Raw genomic sequence first — 19519 nt, 5'->3', positions numbered from 1 at the left:
AAATTACCTTTTTATACCTTCCTTTTTAAATTAAGTTGTCTTTTATACATTTCAAAAATTTGGGGTATCAATCATTTGTCAGTTAAATATGTAGCAAATAGTTTCTCCTGGTCTATAGCTTTGTTACCTAACTCTGTAACTGATGCTGTTTTTCAGACACTAGCACTGTTTGTTACTGGAAACAGAAAGTAGAGTCCATCGTAAGAAAAGAGTTAGAGAAACTTTTCCATGTTGATAAAAGAAAACTCCACAGTAACTACGATGACCAAATCGACATCAATAAATCTTAAAACCACAAAGTTACATGAAAAACAGTTTGCGAATGACTGTGGGCAGAATGATACCACTTTTGTCGATATTTAATAAAAAACACAAAGCAATGCCTATCTATAGTTTATGGGCAACAAGACAATAGCGGTATGAAACCACATTGGGAAGGACCCAGACCGATACGAGAATGGGAGCCTTGGTGGGGGGGAGGGGCAGGAGAAGACTGGCAGTGGGGATGGGGAAGTCTGGGGGGTGCCCGGGTGGCTTCCACTCTGCTTTATTTCCCACAGGCGGATGGAGGGGCACGTGGAGCAAAGATGTCAATATGTTAACATCTTATTTTGGAGGCTGTGATATATTACGTTCACCTTCTATAGCTGTTTGAATCACTTTGCACACACACACTTGATAAGTACATATCTACACACGCATATAAAATTTTTTAAATAGCTCAGGAAAACACATAGTCTTTGTTACTAAACTACAGAATTCCTTGTTATTTAAAAAGTAAATTAAATATGGGGTACAGAAAAGAGCCCTATTTAATTTTACTTATTCACTGTTTCCTACAATTCAGTGTTTCTTACAATAGCCATTAGACTCAAGTTCTTCTCCATTTTTGTCTTTTATCCTTCACTTTCTATAATCTGAGTGACAAGCACTTCACAGAACACACTTTGAGAAATTTTTGTGGGACAAAAAGGCTCAGAGAAAATTAAAGAGAAAACAACTAATTCACTGAAGTTAATCGAGCTTGATTTTGACAATATGCCAAGAATAAGTCGGAATGTCTGACCTTTCTTAACTAGCAAGGGTGTGTTAGTAATTCATTGCAGAAACCAGTGTCCACAGCACTGCCTCATGTAAACACCAACTCTTCAAGATCCCTTGCTTTGAGAACTTCTGATAAAGATCATTTTTAAAATTCAATAGGGACCATGCCTTCCGTTCCTCTTGTTCCTTGAAACTTACAACTTTATAAAAGAAAAAAATTGTAGCCATTTAACAATAAAAAGCCTATTTCCTTAGAGAGTATCTCGCTGCATGTCTATTCAGAGCTAAGTAATATTTCTTTCTTAGGCCATGAACTACATCGCTATTCAAATAAATGGAGTTATCAGACACCACAGACACTTATTTTATTTACTCATAAGGCTACAATGGTTTACAAGTAAACATTCCAATACGTTGGTCAGTGCTCTGAAAAGTACAGAAATTGTCATTCTAGGAGTTCGGGGTTTTTGAGCACAAGCCACCCGTTCTCCTTGCTTGGCCCTGCAGTAAACCTTTCTCTGCTCTTAAAAAAAAAAAAAAAAAAAAAAGGAAAAGAAAGAAATTGTCATTCTAGGATTTACACAACTCCATTATCATTTTGCTGCCATGTCTCTCAGCTGTTCTGCAGAGAAAGCATGCACTGGGGCTAATCATCTACACAGAACTTTGTAATTTAAAAATACATTATGTTATCAGATGAGAAACTAGGATATTTCATACATTCGTGCCATTAACAACCCACAGGGTGACAATTATTCTACTTATTTTACAAAGGCTCAGAGAAGTTCAGTGTCATGGGACCGGTCTAGATCATATCTCAAGTAAGCACTAGAGCTGAATCAGACCCTGAGTCAGGTGAGTCCAAATGCAGCAGCATCAGCCCTCATCTCAAGGTTACCAGAGAACACAAGAAGATAATCCATGCCAAGCAATAGTGAATTCCCGTTATTATCATCACTTCTACTTTTTTTTTTAATATAGCCTCATCTTGATTATAGTTTAATGCAAACAAATGCTCAGATTTGCAATTCATGGACAATATTTTCTAGGTTTCTTACTCTTTCGACAAAGATTCTTTCTGAGTAATTGGTGTTTTAGAGTAAACTGAGGAATTTCAAATACGTTTGGCTTTTTTCACTAGACCATTATGGTCATATAGAAAATAATCTTAATTAACCGTGCAATAGAGGTTGTCTTAGATATTTAGGTCAGTATAAGCTTCCGGGTTTCGTGTTTGTTTTTCTTCCCTTTGTCCTGAGGATAATTACTATGTTGGCATCTGACAAGGCATGCTGTGACTATTTCTTGCAACTGTCAAGCTGGGGTTCTCTAGCTGCAACACTGTAGATAGACTTCAGGGTAAAAAAAAAAAATCTTTAGAAAGTTTTCCTATACGTCCTCAAATCAAGCATATCACCGACGACAACGAAGGCTGTGATAACAACGAGAACCTTCTTAGAAGACCGAGGCATTGATGAAGCCATGCATTTATCAACTGAGGACGCACAGTGACCAGTCTCATGATGGATTTTCCAGGAGACCCTCGATTTCATATAATTATAATATATATAATATATAATAATACAATAACATAATTTTGTCATTCTAATTTTAGTTAATAAATGCAACATGACTGACTAGAGAAATGAGCCTACATCTTCAAACCAGAATTTGTCAGAAGGAGAGTCTCAATATTTAATCCAGAACCTAAGATCAGTCTTGTTGTATATACTTCTGTAACATACTGGCTGCATTTCTCAAAGTTCAGATACAAACCCTCTCCTAACATGTTACTGTGGCTTCTCCCTGCCTCTAAATTCACACAGAAATCCCTACTTAAGAGTTCTGGGGACTTCCCTGGTGGCACAGTGGTTAAGACTCCGCGGTCCCAATGCAGGGGGCCCAGGTTCGATCCCTGGTCAGGGAACTAGATCCCATGCGCCTGCCGCAACTAAGACCCAGCACAACCAAATAAATAAATAAATATATTAAAAAAAAAAAAGAGCTCTGGAAGAATTCTTGCAACTTGTTTGTGTTAAGTGAACAAAAGAATTTAGAACCTAAGAACAGTAAGTAAAGTCATCAATAAATGCTACATGATGGTTACCTTGTGTCCAACAGAAGCTAATGCAAAACCACGAAGCATGGCTCATGACAGCAGGTATAGAGAACTAACACACAAAGCAGGGATGTACCTTGGGATCTTGGTGTCTTTATTTCCAGCACAAGGACAGGAAACGGTCTGATTGGCTCATCAGCTGCTCACCAGTGCCTCGCCTCTTGTCTGCCATATGGTACAGCTGACAGACACCTGAATAAAATAAATGAATGAATGAGTGAGGGAGTGCATGAAGATGAGTCCTGAAATCGCTATATCAAATAGAAAAAGAAAGTAGTGTACATTTAAGAAAAACAAACGTAGCCTGTGCATGTTGAAATTCTGGGCAGATTTAAGTAAGCCTCAAACCTTGCTGGAAACAATTCTGCAAATTCCCATTTACAACTTACCGATGAGAACACTATAAAAGTCAACCTATAGTAATTTGACTGTGTAAATCAGAACCAGAGAAGGCACTCTGGTTGGTCTAATCTGTAGCCAACCTAAATTAATTCCAGTGACCCAGGACAGACTTTTGCCAAGCAAAGGTCATTTATTATGAGAAGGTCTGGGAGAAGATCACAAAAGGAAATTGACTGCAACATGGGTGGGTCCTTCGAGCTAATTGGAAAGCATGACACGGACTAATAAATTTATTCACGGTACGGAATAAATTTATAAAGGAGGTTGGAGGTAGTGCAGAATAGAGAACCCAGATGGTTTGAGAATTGCTGGGCACAGCAGATTTTAGTGGACAAAATCCTACAAGTAGTCAAAGAAATCCAGCACGATTTGCATTGTCCCATCTTGCCCTGGCACCCAAGTCATCATAGATCTAATTCTGCTTCTACCTTTGCAAACAGAGTCATTGTCACGACTGACTCTTTCACATTTTTCTTTCAGGCCCTGCTGCAAAAAAGAAGTATGTCAGTTATAATAACCTGGTTATCTAACCTTTTCCATTCCATGGAACCCTGGAGGAGGAAGACCCTCAGTTATTTTGTCACCCAACCTGGCATAGGACTCTTTTGGTCCTGCCCGCTACCCATCACCGGAGGAACATCCCCGGCTGGGAGACCAATGATAGAGGATCCAAGTGTCCTACACAGCTGCTTTATGAGATATTCTTACTTTATCTTGGCTTAATAAGTCACTGGCAAGAGCACTGCCAACTCGGCTGCAATTCTGGACCTTCCCTACCAAAGGGAGCGTTGAGACTCAAGTCCCACCTAGGCTCTTTAGGGTGAACCTTTGAGAGCCTTAGTGACTGTTTTGGGGCTGAACTGTCTTTCTATGTCTGTACTTCCAGGCTGCAAGGTTTTGAAATTTTCTGTACAGTTTGTGAGGACTTTTGCACTTTGCCATCCAATGTTGTACCTCAGTTCACTGTTTGTTTTCGAACGCCCTCTTTCCATAGAACCCTATCCTCTCAGATGGCGGGATATTTGGGAAAACCTTAAAACAATTGAAATTTTAAAAAGCTCTCAGCAGACTAAAATGAAAAGTGTATGTACATGACTGTATAATTATGATTATAGTACCGCTGCAAATCACGTTATTTTTTTTAAGACAAAAAAAAGATATTTAAAGACCAAAAACTGTGCTGAGAAAGTACACCCCACCTATCTTTGGTATAAGATAGGGCACACGGAAGAAAGGTATTGGCCGAACGGAATAGAGGTCTTGATCTTTGGAACGCATGCCAGTAATGTATTTTACAGTACACTTTAATCACTTATGTTCAATATTTGTATTTGTGTTCTCTTTTGTTATTTTAACTAGGATATGGGTGTTTTGCAATAATTTTAATAATGACTAAGCTATCTGAAGAAAAGAATACGGACTTTTCATGTCTTGAGGTTTGGTTCATGCCCCCCTATGACTGACCAGTGTGATAAGGACTTTAAAAACAAAAAGCATGTGTGTTTTCTACTGTTTGTAATAAGTACTTTCGTTAATTCCGCTGCTCATGTACCAATTTAGTGGAAAAACACCCTCGCTGAACAAGACCCCTTTCCATTTTCTTTCAATTCTGTGATATTGTCCAAGAATGTATCAATAAAATACTTTGGTTAACTTTTTTATTTCCCGCAATAAATATTTTTAGTTGTTTAATCCCTTTTTAGTGACAGTTGATTTCATACAGATTTTAAGTTAGGGAGGATTGCAGACGGCCAAACGTGTTAAAACAACAAGTTTTAGCCCACAGTGAAGCTGTAGCTGATATACATGTACTAACCCAGAGGTGCTAAATCCTCTCACAGAAAAGCTGTCACTAAGCCCATGCATTTTCTTTCTTCGTAACTGAAGTTGATACATGACAACCTCAGACATTTTCTCAGAAAATTACCTAACCAAGATAGCAAAAGCGCTGGAGGGAAGAGAAAATAAAGAAGAAACACTAGCGTCAATAAAAAGCAGTCTGGGGCGATGTAGTGAAAAGATAGACATCTCCCCAAAACTTAACCAAAAGGGAAGTAAAGATAACTATCACACAGCATTTGCCTCTGTTTTCAAATAAACAGGTTGGTCATGCTGATAGTAAGATTAAGACCTGGGGTTACTAAAATTCAACAGTAGGAAAGGCCCTCACAGACCAACTCGTAGTAACTTGGGTGTCAGGAACATAAAATAATGTCTATTTGCAGAGGGTGGCATTGGTCCTTAGCACTCAGGTTTGGACCCCCAAATCCAAAATGGATTTCAAGGAACCACTGCGCATCTGTGACTCATTTTCTACTGTGAATAATAAAGCCCACACCTGATTTTACCTCTGGCATCTGGTGACCTCTTCCTGCCGCCCCTCAGCTCCCTTGGCTCGGGTAACGTGTGTGCAAAGAAGAGAAAACTCATTTCACTATCGGACTGAGAAAAACGAATCTATCTCCCGGGTTTTCCTATCTCTGAAACACCCTTCAAAGAACAGACCATGGGGAGGAACGCACGTCACAGCAGCAATGAGTTCGGATTATCCACATTTTCAAGCTGTAGAGCCAAACTATGTACTATAAAACCTGGCTCCCCTTCCTGCTAGCTGTCCTGCAGGAAGTTACAGAAATATTCTAGAAACATTCTCAAGCGTCCATTTCCTCAACTGGAAAACAAGTTAATACTACTACCTATCTCACGGGGCTGGGAGGATTAAGAGAATCCATGGAAGGGCTTAGAACGGTGCTTGGCATTTGGTTAACTTACTATACACGTTAGCTATTATGACCAGCACTCCTACAAGGCACGTCGGCACCAACACGGTTTTTACATTTTGTCTTAAAAATAACACTGTGTGTATTGCTTTCTCATTCCAGATGTGGAAATGGAATCTGTAAAATAACGCATGGGCAAGCCAGGCCGCCTTCTGGCTACGTGGTAGAAATAATTTTCACAAAGAAGTTACGTAAGAGCCTTTCCTGATAATGTAGAACCCAGAGCGCACAGGAAATAACAAAAGCAACTCCACTTAGGACTGGAAAGAGCTACGGTCGAAGACCTTTGCTCTGCTCCTGGATTCTCGGGGCAGGATGGAGGTAACGGTGCTCAGGTGATGATAGGGCACGAGGCTAAAGCTTCCGTAGCACTACATACAAGGCGCTGTTCTTTTTATGTATTACATACTTTACATGCATTCTACGCTTCATCCGTATCATATGCATTACAATGTATGCTTTATATACATTAACTTATTTCATCCTCAAAATGCAGTTCCCAGCCATTGTCCACAATCCCCGTTCCTAACCCAGTAGTTGAGTTCAAGTGTGTCTGTCGCGCCGCAGGACAGTGTTATTAGAACTACTTCTAATACATGAGCACATAGAAGGGTGCGTTGTCAATAGCAGGCAGCAAAATGGACGTCCACTCGCCCCAAGCCACACATACCCCCTGGCTCTTCCTCAAATAAAGCAAGAATATCCCACCTTGGGCTTCCCTGGTGGCGCAGTGGTTGAGAGTCCGCCTGCCGATGCAGGGGACACGGGTTCGTGCCCCGGTCCGGGAAGATCCCACATGCCGCGGAGCGGCTGGGCCCGTGAGCCATGGCCGCTGAGCCTGCGCTCCGCAACGGGAGAGGCCACAACACTGAGAGGCCCGCGTACCGCAAAAAAAAAAAAAATATCCCACCTCTATTCTCTTGCCTAACAATCTTTCTCTCTCCCCAAGTATCTGCCTGCTTCACTTCCCCACTCCTTTCCAGTTTCTTCTTAAACATCATTACGCCAGAGGTCTTTTCTGACCGTATTGAACAGGGCAGCCCCCCGCATCGCAGTGAACCCATCAACCTGCTTTACTGTTGTTTTTTTAACAACACCTCATTATCTGACTTCACAGATTTGCTTCTTTGTTTTTGTCACTCCCCTCTGCAGTAAGATCTAGGAGATAAGAGATACTCTCTGCTTTGCTTACTATAATATCCCAGTACTCAGAAGTGCTTGACAAGAAATAGGCACTCCATCAATATTTGTGAAGGAACCAGTCCAAGAAAGAATGAGAGGATGAAGCTAACGAGCTGGAGAATACAGAAGGAGGGCTGGGGAGCCCAGGCAGGTGGGTGTAGAGGCTCTGTGTCCAGAGGGACTGAGGCTGGATCTGTAAGAACAGACAAAGCTCCAGTGACCAAGAGGGAGAGAAAGGAGACATGTGAAGACCTGACACTCAGCCTAAGCAGTAAAGGAGAAGCTATTACTATTAGGAGGGATTGCTTTTCATCAGAAGATGAACCAGTCTTCCTAGGAAGTGACATGGGAAATTGTCCACATAGTGGGATATTCTACAACAGAAACCCTTTCATCTGATGGAGGAAGGAAAATGACAGGGAGATGCTACAGCAGGAAGGCCCTGCATTCAGAATCAGAAAGCCTCGGTTAGAGCACTGAGCTCTACCACTTTCCAGCCTTGCAATCTGCAGACCCACACCCCAGGGTCCTTCACGTCTTCCCCTTTACAATGGGAGTAAGACGTGGATTCAAATCTTTTCATGAATCAGGCCGCTCTCTGTGCACTTGTTCCACAAGGTTAACTTCATAATCAAAATGTGTCAACCAAGTCTGAACACAATAATCTAAAAGTGTTGCAGGGTGGCCTGGGGGCCAGGAGGGGAAGAAGAATCGCTTTGTTGCGGTCAGTGATGAATGCAGCCTAAGGCATCCGGCAGAGCTTTCAGCCGCCGCTTCACACACACACACACACACACACACACACACACACACACACACACACACGAAAGCAATTAGGCGCCAATGGACTAAAATCCCGCAGATCCTCTGACCCACTGCTGCTGCTGCTACATTATTTATTTGACATTTTCCCCCTCTAAATTACCTTCGGGTGAAATTCTACTCACCGCTTCATTCGGTGAAGATCCTTTGGGACCTTCTTGTATCTTCACTGCAACTAAAATAATGTCATCTTTGCTTTAAGTGTATTCTGGGAATCTTAAAAGTATCACAAATTTAAGCAAATTCCAACTTTCAAGCCCCCTAGCTCTGTTGCTCTTACTTGAATAGAACATAAAATTAAAAATAAATATAAATGAAATAATCTTTAGGTAACTGATTTATCACGCCCCCTCTCGACTGTCTGTTTAGATTCTGATATTCATATCGATTCTCTATCCTGCCTGCTGCCGTGGCGGTGATGGGCCTGCTTTACCAATCCTCAGCCAAGGTGGTGATACCATTCTGGGCGATGAGAGCACCCAGGGTAGGGCCCTGGAGGCTTCTGCCAGAAACCCATGACCTGACCGACATCAGTGCCTTCATCAGCATTGCACAGACATAGCGGTGGTCACTTCTCCAGTTAGAGACTAGAACCCCCCCAAAATGGCAGGAATAATCACCCTGTGGGAAGGGAGGAAGGGAGAGAGGAGAGAAAGAGAAGTGAACCAGAGCAAAATCCAGCTTGTGAAAATCAACAGCAGGTCCCTGACTCTCCATCACAAAAGAGAAGTCAGACCATCAGTCGTCGCACTTCATAAATCTTAAGTGGCTTCCTGGGCTGGCTTTTTTCTCTCCTCGATTGTTAAGAATACATTGTGCTCATGTCTTTACTAGAATCCTGCCAGGGAATCCAATCAAGTTCACAAATGATTCCCAAGGTCTCCCCACTTTGAAGTTCTGGCTGTGGCACCACCTCCAGACCCTGAGCATGTCCCCATCCCTCGGGACTCCTTAAGGGGACGGGGGAGGGCAGGGCCTGTCTAGGAACCTACAGGACGGCCCTTGTACCTTCACACTCCCAAACTCATCCCCGAGGCCTGGGCTCACACACTGGCTGCTGACCCTGATTGTGACCCAGTGGATTTATTTTCTTTGGCCATTTTGCTTGGCCAACGGGTAGTGCCATTAATGGCCAAAGAAGTGTGGGCAACTTAACCACCTGTCTTACAGAATATACATTTCTCTCATTCACGTGGCCAGCCTGGCATCTGCCTTTCATTGGTACCAAGTCTTCATCACGTTTCATGTCTCACATGCCCAGGTGTTTATCTTGCCTCTTCCTGTCCTATACTTTTCCTCTTTAAAAGAAGTTAGTAAGAGCCATGAGTAAAGAGAAAGTGGAGGCAAGGTGCAAATTCTGATTTCTTTCCTACTTTTATCTTATACAAATGCTTCTTAAATTTTCATGTGTCTATGAGTCACCTGGGGAGCTTCTTAAAAACGCTGAGCAGGTAGGGCCCAGGGTCCTGCAGTTCTAATAAAATCCCCAGGGACGACTGTCCTGGTACTTGAACTGGAATTTGATTCTCAGCCCTGATGGTGCATTAGATTCACCAACGGGCTTATAAAACAGATCCATGACCAGACCCCACTCCAGAGAGTCTGTTTTAATCAGTCTGGGGTACAGCTTGAACATTTTTTTTCTCTGTAAGCTTTTCAGATGATTTCATACGTAGGGTGGGGGGTTAATGCTCTAATACAGTGTGTCTCAAGCCTTAGTGTGCATGAGAATTTCCTGCAGCGCTTATCAAAACACACAATACTGGGCTTCCCTGGTGGCGCAGTGGTTGAGAGTCCGCCTGCCGATGCGGGGGACATGGGTTCGTGCCCCGGTCCGGGAAGATCCCACATGCCGCGGAGCGGCTGGGCCCGTGAGCCATGGCCACTGAGCCTGAGCGTCCAGAGTCTGTGCTCCGCAATGGGAGAGGCCACAGCAGTGAGAGGCCCGCGTACCACAAAAACACAAACAAACAAAAACATACACAATACTGAGCTCTAGAGTTTGATTCCGCAGATCCAGGCTGGGGACTGATGATGTGCATCTCAGACAAGTTCTCAGGTGACGCTGATACTCCTGGGTCCAGGCACAATACTTTGAGAACCGCTGGTCTAATCCAAGCAACCAAACTACTCTTCCCGCAGTCTGGTTTTGCACATGACAAAAGGTTTAAACAAACAAGCGAAAGACATTTTTACTGGCTCTCACACATTTTGCAGACCCGCCTTCATTCTGGACTTACGATTAGGGTTAGAGTTGTAGGTTCCCATCATTGTCTCATGGACATCTGCATTTGCCCCCTAGATTTGCCCCCTGGATTCTTTGAAATCTATTCAGTAACTTTTGGGAAAGTTTGCTATGTACCCACCTGTGTCTCTTTAAATCATGTTTCTTTTCTTTCCTGGGGTCATGACCAGAGATGCAGAATTCTACTCTTAAGTGCCTCTCCCTGCTCTTGGGATTGTCATCTTTTTATTTCTGGTCTCGAATTCACTACCATATTTTGAGTTTTTGAAATCTGTTTTCTAAAGCCCCATCTGGCCACTGCGCTACATGCAGGCTGCTGCCCCCTGGCTCATTTCCCCCAAGCTTCCTCTTTACCAGGTCTTCCTTGCTGGTCCAAATTAGGTTCCGAGAAGCACTTCTTTTCTCTTCACCGCCCCTTGGGTGTTATGATAGGCAGTGGTAGAGCATTCAATCAACAAATGATTTGAGCACCTACCACATACCACGCACTGTCCTAAATTCTTGGGGAAACAGCACTTAGGGAAGAAGACAGACCCCTTGCCCTCAAGAAGGCTGAATTCTAGACGATGTGTCAAACATTTCTCAGATGCTACTCTCTGATCCAGAGGTGACCTCTTCAGGATGGGCAAGCAGATTCACAGCCCAACAATCCAACCCAGAGCTGTCCTCTCCTCACTGAGCTGTCCTCTCCTCACTGAGCTTCTTCTCTCACTGAGCTGTCCTCTTCTCACTGAGCTTCTTCTCCTCACTGAGCTGTCCTCTCCTCACTGAGCTGTCCTCTCCTCACTGAGTCCTTCTCCTCACTGAGCCCCACTGAGCGGCTCCCTCACTTCCACTTAGAAAATTTGGCCACACCAACTCTTTATTCCGTTTGCTGTTCCTTCATGTTTTGCTATCCTGTGGGCTCCAAGAGCACATGGAGAGCCAAGCAGGAACACCCCCCAGGCATGTGTGCACACCTGGTTCCATAGTTGAGAAGTTGCATTTCCCTCTTAACTGCAGAGACCTTTTTAGGACAGGAAAAGGAAATCCTAGGGAACCATTATTCTAAATTTGAGCCAGCCAGCCGCATCCATTGTTAGAGCAACTGGCATATTTATTGTTACTGTCGCCTTCGAACAAACAGGGCTCTCCAGCAAGCTCTGCATTGGCTACTGAGCAGGACAATGACAGAGTTCATCTTGGTGACTGTCACCCTCCCAGGGAACGTTTACTACCAGAGAAATAGGTCAGGCAAACCATAGTGATCCTTGAGCCAAGCGGGGCAGGGCCGCCCTTGCTGCTGCCTGGACATTTTGTGCATAAATTCATCAGGTACTTGGTATATGCTCAGAATTGTTTTAAGCAATTCATATTGCCCCCGCTTAACGCCTATGAGGGAGGGATTAATATTATCCTCATTTTCAACAGTAATAATGAGAATACTTTCCCTTATGCCATGCAACTGATAAATGCCAAAGCTGGGACTGGAAGCCAGATCTCGCGGACTCTGGACCCAATACTATAAACCACGCAATTGTAATGCCCACAACATGGTTTCTTGTCCACCCCAAAATAGCACTTACGATCACCACAAATAATAAATCCCTAACCACAATCAAATAAGATTTCACAGGATAAGTATATGTATGAATAATACATTATAATAATTATTATAATAAGATAGACTCTTTAACAGTATTTAAAGTAATTAAGAATGTTATAGAAAAACGTCCATAGTTATTTTCGAGATGATTCTAACTACATAAATACACATACACATGCCAAGATAAATCTTGAACAAAATGTAGAAAATGAGCTACACAAATATGAATTATTTTTTATTCAAAAATCGTTTCCTGTACATTTGGTTTCCTTTGCAATGAACACGCACTATGTTTGTAATCAGCGGGAAAAGTTAATTTTAAAACCATCCTAAGATGGCAAGCGAGCAGAGCGCGGTCCCGGCTCCCTACTCAAATTCATCTCTGGATAAAAACCCTACAGCAACTCTCCTGGACCTTGCACTTATAGGAGAATTCCTGGGGGTGGGGGGCTTTTGAAAAATACTGACTCACAGGATCCACCCCATGCTAATTAAAAGAGACATTTTGGAGGGACAACTAGACATCGATGTATTTTTTTTTTTTTTTTTTTTTTGCGGTACGTGGGCCTCTCACTGTTGTGGCCTCTCCCGTTGCGGAGCACAGGCCCCAGACGCGCAGGCTCAGCGGCCATGGCTCACGGGCCCAGCCGCTCCGCGGCATGTGGGATCCTCCCGGACCGGGACACGAACCCGTGTTCCCTGCATCGGCAGGCGGACTCTCAACCACTGCGCCACCAGGGAAGCCCCATCGATGTATTTTTAAATCTCCCCACAGCAGAGTTTTAAGAGAAATACGGATATGAGGGACGAGGGGTTGCACGGATGGATACCGGCAGCTCAGAATGATGCGCCATCCCACGCACTGTAGCACTCACCTCCCACCTGCCCCCAGCACACACGACCCAACAGAAGAGCCAACGCCCCAAGGGCCAGAGTGGGAGCCCAGAAATGGAGTTATGCATGTGGATCTTCATTACAGACACATTTTTAGAAAAGCTGTATACATGGGGCTTCCCTGGTGGCGCAGTGGTTGAGTCCGCCTGCCGATGCAGGGGACGCGGGTTTGTGCCCCGGTCCGGGAAGATCCCACATGCCGCGGAGCGGCTGGGCCCGTGAGCCATGGCCGCTGAGCCTGCGCGTCCAGAGCCTGTCCTCCGCAACGGGAGAGGCCACGACAGTGAGAGGGCCGCGAACCGCAGAAAAAAAAAAAAAAAAAGCTGTATACATGCGAAAAAAACACTTAGAATACTTACTCATATTATACACAATCAATTCCAGATAGATTAAGGATATAAATGTCCAAAAAAGGCCTAAAAAAACAAAATATAGAGGAGTATCTTTCTGTCCTTGTGTGTAGAAAACATTTTCTTAAAGCAGATAGGACATTTCTCCAAAGAAGATATACAGACTGCCCACAAACACATGAAAGAATGCTCAACATCATTAACCATCAGAGAAACGCAAATCAAAACTACAATGAGATACCATCTCATACTGGTCAGAATGGTCATCATCAAAAAAATCTAGAAACAATAAATGCTGGAGAGGGTGTGGAGAAAAGGGAACACTCTTGCACTGCTGGTGGGAATGTGAATTGGTTCAGCCACTATGGAGAACAGTATGGAGGTTCCTTAAAAAACTACAAATAGAACTACCATATGACCCAGCAATCCCACTACTGGGCATATACCCAGAGAAAACCATAATGCAAAAAGAGTCATGTACCAAAATGTTCATTGCAGCTCTATTTACAATAGCCCGGAGATGGAAACAACCTAAGTGTCCATCATTGGATGAATGGATAAAGAAGATGTGGCACATATACACAATGGAATATTACTCAGCCATAAAAAGAAACGAAATTGAGCTATTTGTAATGAGGTGGATGGACCTAGAGCCTGTCATACAGAGTGAAGTAAGTCAGAAAGAGAAAGACAAATACCGTATGCTAACACATATATATGGAATTTAAGGAAAAAAAATGTCATGAAGAACCTAGGGGTAAGACAGGAATAAAGACACAGACCTACTGGAGAATGGACTTGAGGATATGGGGAGGGGGAAGGGTAAGCTGTGACAAAGCGAGAGAGTGGCATGGACATATATACGCTACCAAACGTAAATTAGCTAGTGGGAAGCAGCCGCACAGCACAGGGAGATCAGCTCGGTGCTTTGTGACCACCTAGAGGGGTGGGATAGGGATGGTGGGAGGGAGGGAGATGCAAGAGGGAAGAGATATGGGAACATATGTATATGTATAACTGATTCACTTTGTTATAAAGCAGAAACTAACACACCATTGTAAAGCAATTATACCCCAATAAAGACGTAAAAAAAAAAAGAAGATAGGAAGAAGGCTCACCATAAAAGGAACAATTAATTTTGATTATATTACAATTGAGTACTGTTCAATAAAAGAAACTTTACAGCAAGTGCAAATAAACTACAATCTGTAAGAAGGCATTTGCAATACATACACCAACAAAGGCTTAATATTAGAAATATATATTAGGAATAAATGTACATGCGCACATGGTGTGTGTGTATATATACGTATTAGAAATATGTGATACAGTGCCTATATATGTACACACACACACACACATATTCTATATATATATAGCTTGAATCTAGACCTTTCAAACAAAAAGAAAGCTCTCTCTAAGGCATCACAGAAACTGTGTAGGAGGGGCTAGATGGAGTCTGATTGTACTTATATATATGAACTGGGTTTTTTTTTTCTTTTTTCAGTTTAAATAAATTGAATTTTTTAAGAAGAAAATATACCATGGTCCCCAGTAGGACAAGGTCAGAAACTAAATATTGTCAGTATCCTGAGGAAGTACACAGTTCACATTAAATAAGCTAAAGAAACTAATGTGGAAAACCAGAATACCAGTTTACTTTTCCACAAGAAACTAGTATCAAAGGGAATATATTAAGGAAGGCCATTTAACCACTGTTTTCTGACCTGGTCCATAGATCTTTACGGACAGTCCATTAGAATATACTTAAAAACAAGTAATAGAAAAAACCCAGCTCAAATTTGGTTGAATAATAAAGAGAATGTATTGACTCATATAGTTCAAAGGTCTATGTTACAGAGTGCCCCAGGCAAGGCTTTATCAGGCAGCTTAAGGCTATTACCAAGGATGAAACCTCTTTCCATATATTGGCTCTATTTTGATCCTGTTGGCATCCTCCTAGGACTAATTCTTCCCTTCGCTGCAAAATGGTTGTCGGCACCAACAAGATGATATTCAGTTTTTATTCCAATTCAGTAGAAGAAGGATGGCTTCATTCTACCCAACTAACAAATAAAGGTCCTAAACTTCACTTTGATTGGACTACATTAGATAAATACCTGTCCATGAACTAGTCACTGTAGCAAGAGAGTGGCGTTAGGCCTAGGTTCTAAGCATCTCTCGATCAATTACTTTAACAAAGAGTATGGCTTTGAGTAGACCTCCTGGCTGCTGAGGGGAGAGGATAGGGGGAAGGGGGAAACCTCATGTCCACAGCAAGAACCCATCATAGAGAAGTACAAGATCCGGCAAACACCCATTTCTATGCAGAGCAAGCTTCTCAGTGGACAGTGACCGATCACCCCTAGGGCTTTTCTGGTTTTAGTGCTGCAAGTCCAACCTCCTGGGAAGCCCCCTAAACCTAGGGAAACTGAGATGGCTGATGCTAGTAACCCTGACTCAGTCATCTCATTCTGATATGACTGGCCTCCTTCTCCTCCCGTTTTGTTTTGTTTTTGTTTTTTTTTGCGGTACACGGGCTTCTCACTGTTGTGGCCTCTCCCGTGGCAGAGCACAGGCTCCGGACACGCAGGCTCAGCGGCCATGGCTCACGGGCCCAGCCGCTCCGCGGCATGTGGGATCCTCCCGGACCGGAGCACAAACCTGCGTCCCCTGCATCGGCAGGCGGACTCTCAACCACTGCACCACCAGGGAAGTCCCTCCTCCCCTCTTGAATCGAAGAAATCTAGACTACATAAATAATATGTGCCTGACACACATTTAAAAATTTTTTAAACACTGGGACGGTAAGGGTTGGGGACTGATCTGTCGATGGGTCCATGTGCCCATGTGTGTGTCTGTGTGCAGGTGGGATGTATGGGAGAAAATGCGTGAGGAACTGTGTCACTGAGGGAGTATCCACGTGAAAGAGGAAGAATACAGAAAAAAAAGTTTAAAATTTTCAATTAACTGGATGAAACAGGACTGCATTTGGCTGCAAGCAACAGAAAACTCAACACATATGTAACCTGCATCCTCACAGTCACAAAATAGCTGCTGCACCTCTGGACATCACACATACCCTCTAAGCAGTAAAAACAAAAAAAGCTGTAAGACCTCTTCTTGAGACTTTGCTGTTTATTCAGTAAGTGAAACTCTTCTTCAAGACTTCTTACAGTTTCTTGGCCAGAAACATATCACTTAGCCCCCTCTGAAATGTGGGCTCTTCAACACACGAAGTAGAGAATAGGAGTATACGTTACTGGGAATGCATCTTGGCTGAGAAAACAGTATGTCAAACTTTTGTCCAGGAGATGTTATATAAACTCTTTCTACTTCTAGCAACTTCTTTATAATTATAAAATGGTGATCTAGGAAATCTCCAAATAACATCAAATTCAGAAAAACCTACCCCAAATGTTGACACTGAGGGTAAAGATTGACTCGTGTGCTGATTCAGGGGAGCATGTCCTCATTGAGAATTCTGCAGAGCAGAGGATGTGGGCAGGCTGCATTCCACAAAGCTGCCTTTGGAAGTCTTCTTAAATGTGTGTCATCCTGAGAGCTGCTTAACTAAAACTCACCACAGGAAATACCAGGGCTGGCAAGGACCACTCTGATCATTAGCCTGTTTCAGAGGCTTGTTTGCTCTCTGGGTAACAGCAACCATCCTCATATTCACTCCCACTCTGGGTTGTATTTTAAGGCAAATTATTCAGCCTCCTCTGCTAGTACATGGAGAATCACAATGAGATGCACCATACCAGGCTGCAATTTCTGTACCAAATTGCCTTGGAACAGAATTGAGCCCGGATCTAATTCTGCACCCCACCCCCACCCCCATGCTTTATTCCATTCTCATCTGCTTTATACCAAAATTAAAATTAAGTGTATTTCTAACTTGTGGAGGTATGTTGTTTCCATCCAAAATTGAGGCAGAACTCATCATCAAAGACACAATAAAGAAAGTGTATGTTCAACCCCATCAAACCAGATGTGTACACCTTTCATCAGTCTTTGCCCATATCACCTACTGATTGAAAAGATTTTTCAATTTCTTTCTGACTTGTGTTCTCTATTCCCATTCATTAAGTACCTTACTAGACATCCTGACAGCCCTTCGAAATCAGAACAGAAGCCAAGTAATCATTTCCTCAGTTCAGCCCACTCAGCAAACTACGGAAGTATTATAAAAATATAAAGGTATCCTAATGTGATGTTTATTTATTGCTAAGTTCAATTCCCAGGCTTATATTCATCCACCCATCCCCTCCAAGCCACTTGTTCCCCTCTGGGAAGGCTGTGAACACAGAGTGAGTCTTGCTGTGTAATGATGACAGAGAAAGTAAAAAAAGTGTCACAGCCCTGTCAACCCACTATGTGTGTTGAATGCTGTGCAATTCCTCTCTCAAATCCCTTCCAAACTTCTTCTAAATGCAGGGGTAGAAAGGCTGAATGATACATTTCCTAGAGGCCTTTGCAACTATGATTCTGGATGCAAATTAGTTTTCATTATCCAAAAGCACACACAGGAGATGTTGACAAGAAAACGCAGTGGAGAATAAAAAAATATTTTATTCATCCAGAAGAAGGCAAGAAAGGGGAGAAAAAAATAAAATGATAGGTCAAATAGAAAACAACGAGTAAGATGGTTGGCTTAAACCTAAATAAATGGGCAATTCTGTTAAATATAAATGAGTTAAGTATGCCAATTAAAAGACAGAGACTGTTGAATTTTGTTTTTAAAGAAAAACTTTAAGGGCTTCCCTGGTGGCGCAGTGGTTGAGAGTCCGCCTGACGATGCAGGGGACACGGGTTCGTGCCCTGGTCCAGGAATATCCCACATACCGCAGAGCGGCTGGGCATGTGAGCCATGGCCGCTGAGCCTGCGCATCTGGAGCCTGTGCTCCGCCACGGGAGAGGCCACAACAGTGAGAGGCCCGCGTACCACAAAAAAAAAAAAAAAAAAAAAAGAAAAACTTTAAGTTGCTTACAAGAGACATTCCTTAAATACAAGGCACAGAAAGGCTGCAAATAAAAGACTAGTGGAGTAGGCTGAATGGTGGCCCCAAAGAAATCAGGATCTAATCTCTGGAATCTGTAAACGTTACCTTATTTGGAAAAACAGTATTTGCAGATGTAAGTAAATTAAGAATTTTCGGATGTGGAGATTATCCTGGATTATCTTGGTGGCCCCTAAATGTCATCACATGTATCCTTATAAGAGAGACCCTGAGGAACATCTGATACACAGACTAGGAAGAAGCCCTGTGATCAAGGAGGCAGAGACTGGAGTGATGCAGCTACAAGCCAAGGATGCTGGCAGCCACCAGGAGCGAGAAGGGATTCTCCCTCTAAAGCCTCTGGAGGGAGTTCAGCCCTGCTGAAACCTTGATTTCAGCCAGGTGATTTCAGACTTCTGGGATCCAGAACAGTGAGACAATATATTTACTTATTTTAAGCCACCACATCTGTGGTAATTTGCTACAGACACTCTAGGAAACAAATACAGATGGAGACTGACACACCTTATAAAAACAACCAAAAGAAAGCTAGTGTAACCACACTAATATCTCTAGTATTGCTTCTTGCCATAGAGAGGGCATTTCATAGCAATAAAAGAAAAAGAAAATTGAGAGCAATCTTTCTGCTCTGCCTGCCTTTTCTCCTGGAAAGTAAGGTCTTGGAATCATCAAGTTTGCTTAATGATTTCCTGCAGGCTCCGTGAGCATGAATGTTATTGATAAGTACACAGAGTGAAAGCATAATCAGCAAATAGCCACAGAGCAGAAACAAGCAGGACACCAACGCACTAGGATTCGTTAGCCACTGTGCTCTTAATCCCATGATCCACCAGGGAAGAAGAGGAATCTAGACACACACATCTTTAAGGGCGAAAGTCGCAAATCACCTAAGTCTGGATCCTTCCATGGAGTAAGTCAAGGTACCTACTATGTTTCTTCCCCACTAAATATCCACCACAGGTCTTTCTCAGAGACACACACGAACACCTCCTTTGCCATATGGTACCTGAGTCTGCTCGCGCCACACTAACAAAAATACTATTGACTGGGTGGCTTGTCAACAACAGAAATT

The 19519-nt window shown here is 42.9% G+C and overlaps 1 protein-coding gene across 1 annotated transcript in view; it reads left to right on the top strand.

Moving 5' to 3' along the window:
- GRM7 (glutamate metabotropic receptor 7) overlaps positions 1–5262 on the top strand; it is an 843150-nt gene extending 837888 nt beyond the window's left edge. The window contains exon 10 of the mRNA XM_065884514.1: positions 4046–5262. Within this exon, the coding sequence (XP_065740586.1) occupies positions 4046–4095 (50 nt within the window). The 3' untranslated portion in view covers positions 4096–5262. The remainder of the gene's footprint in view (positions 1–4045) is intronic.
- The last annotated feature ends 14257 nt before the right edge of the window (positions 5263–19519 follow it).

The sequence above is a fragment of the Phocoena phocoena genome, chromosome 10 (genome assembly GCF_963924675.1).
Source record: "Phocoena phocoena chromosome 10, mPhoPho1.1, whole genome shotgun sequence".
In the NCBI taxonomy this organism is placed as follows: domain Eukaryota; kingdom Metazoa; phylum Chordata; class Mammalia; order Artiodactyla; family Phocoenidae; genus Phocoena; species Phocoena phocoena.
Note: the sequence above shows the minus strand (reverse complement) of the source record. Positions and strands in the feature narration are given on the sequence as shown.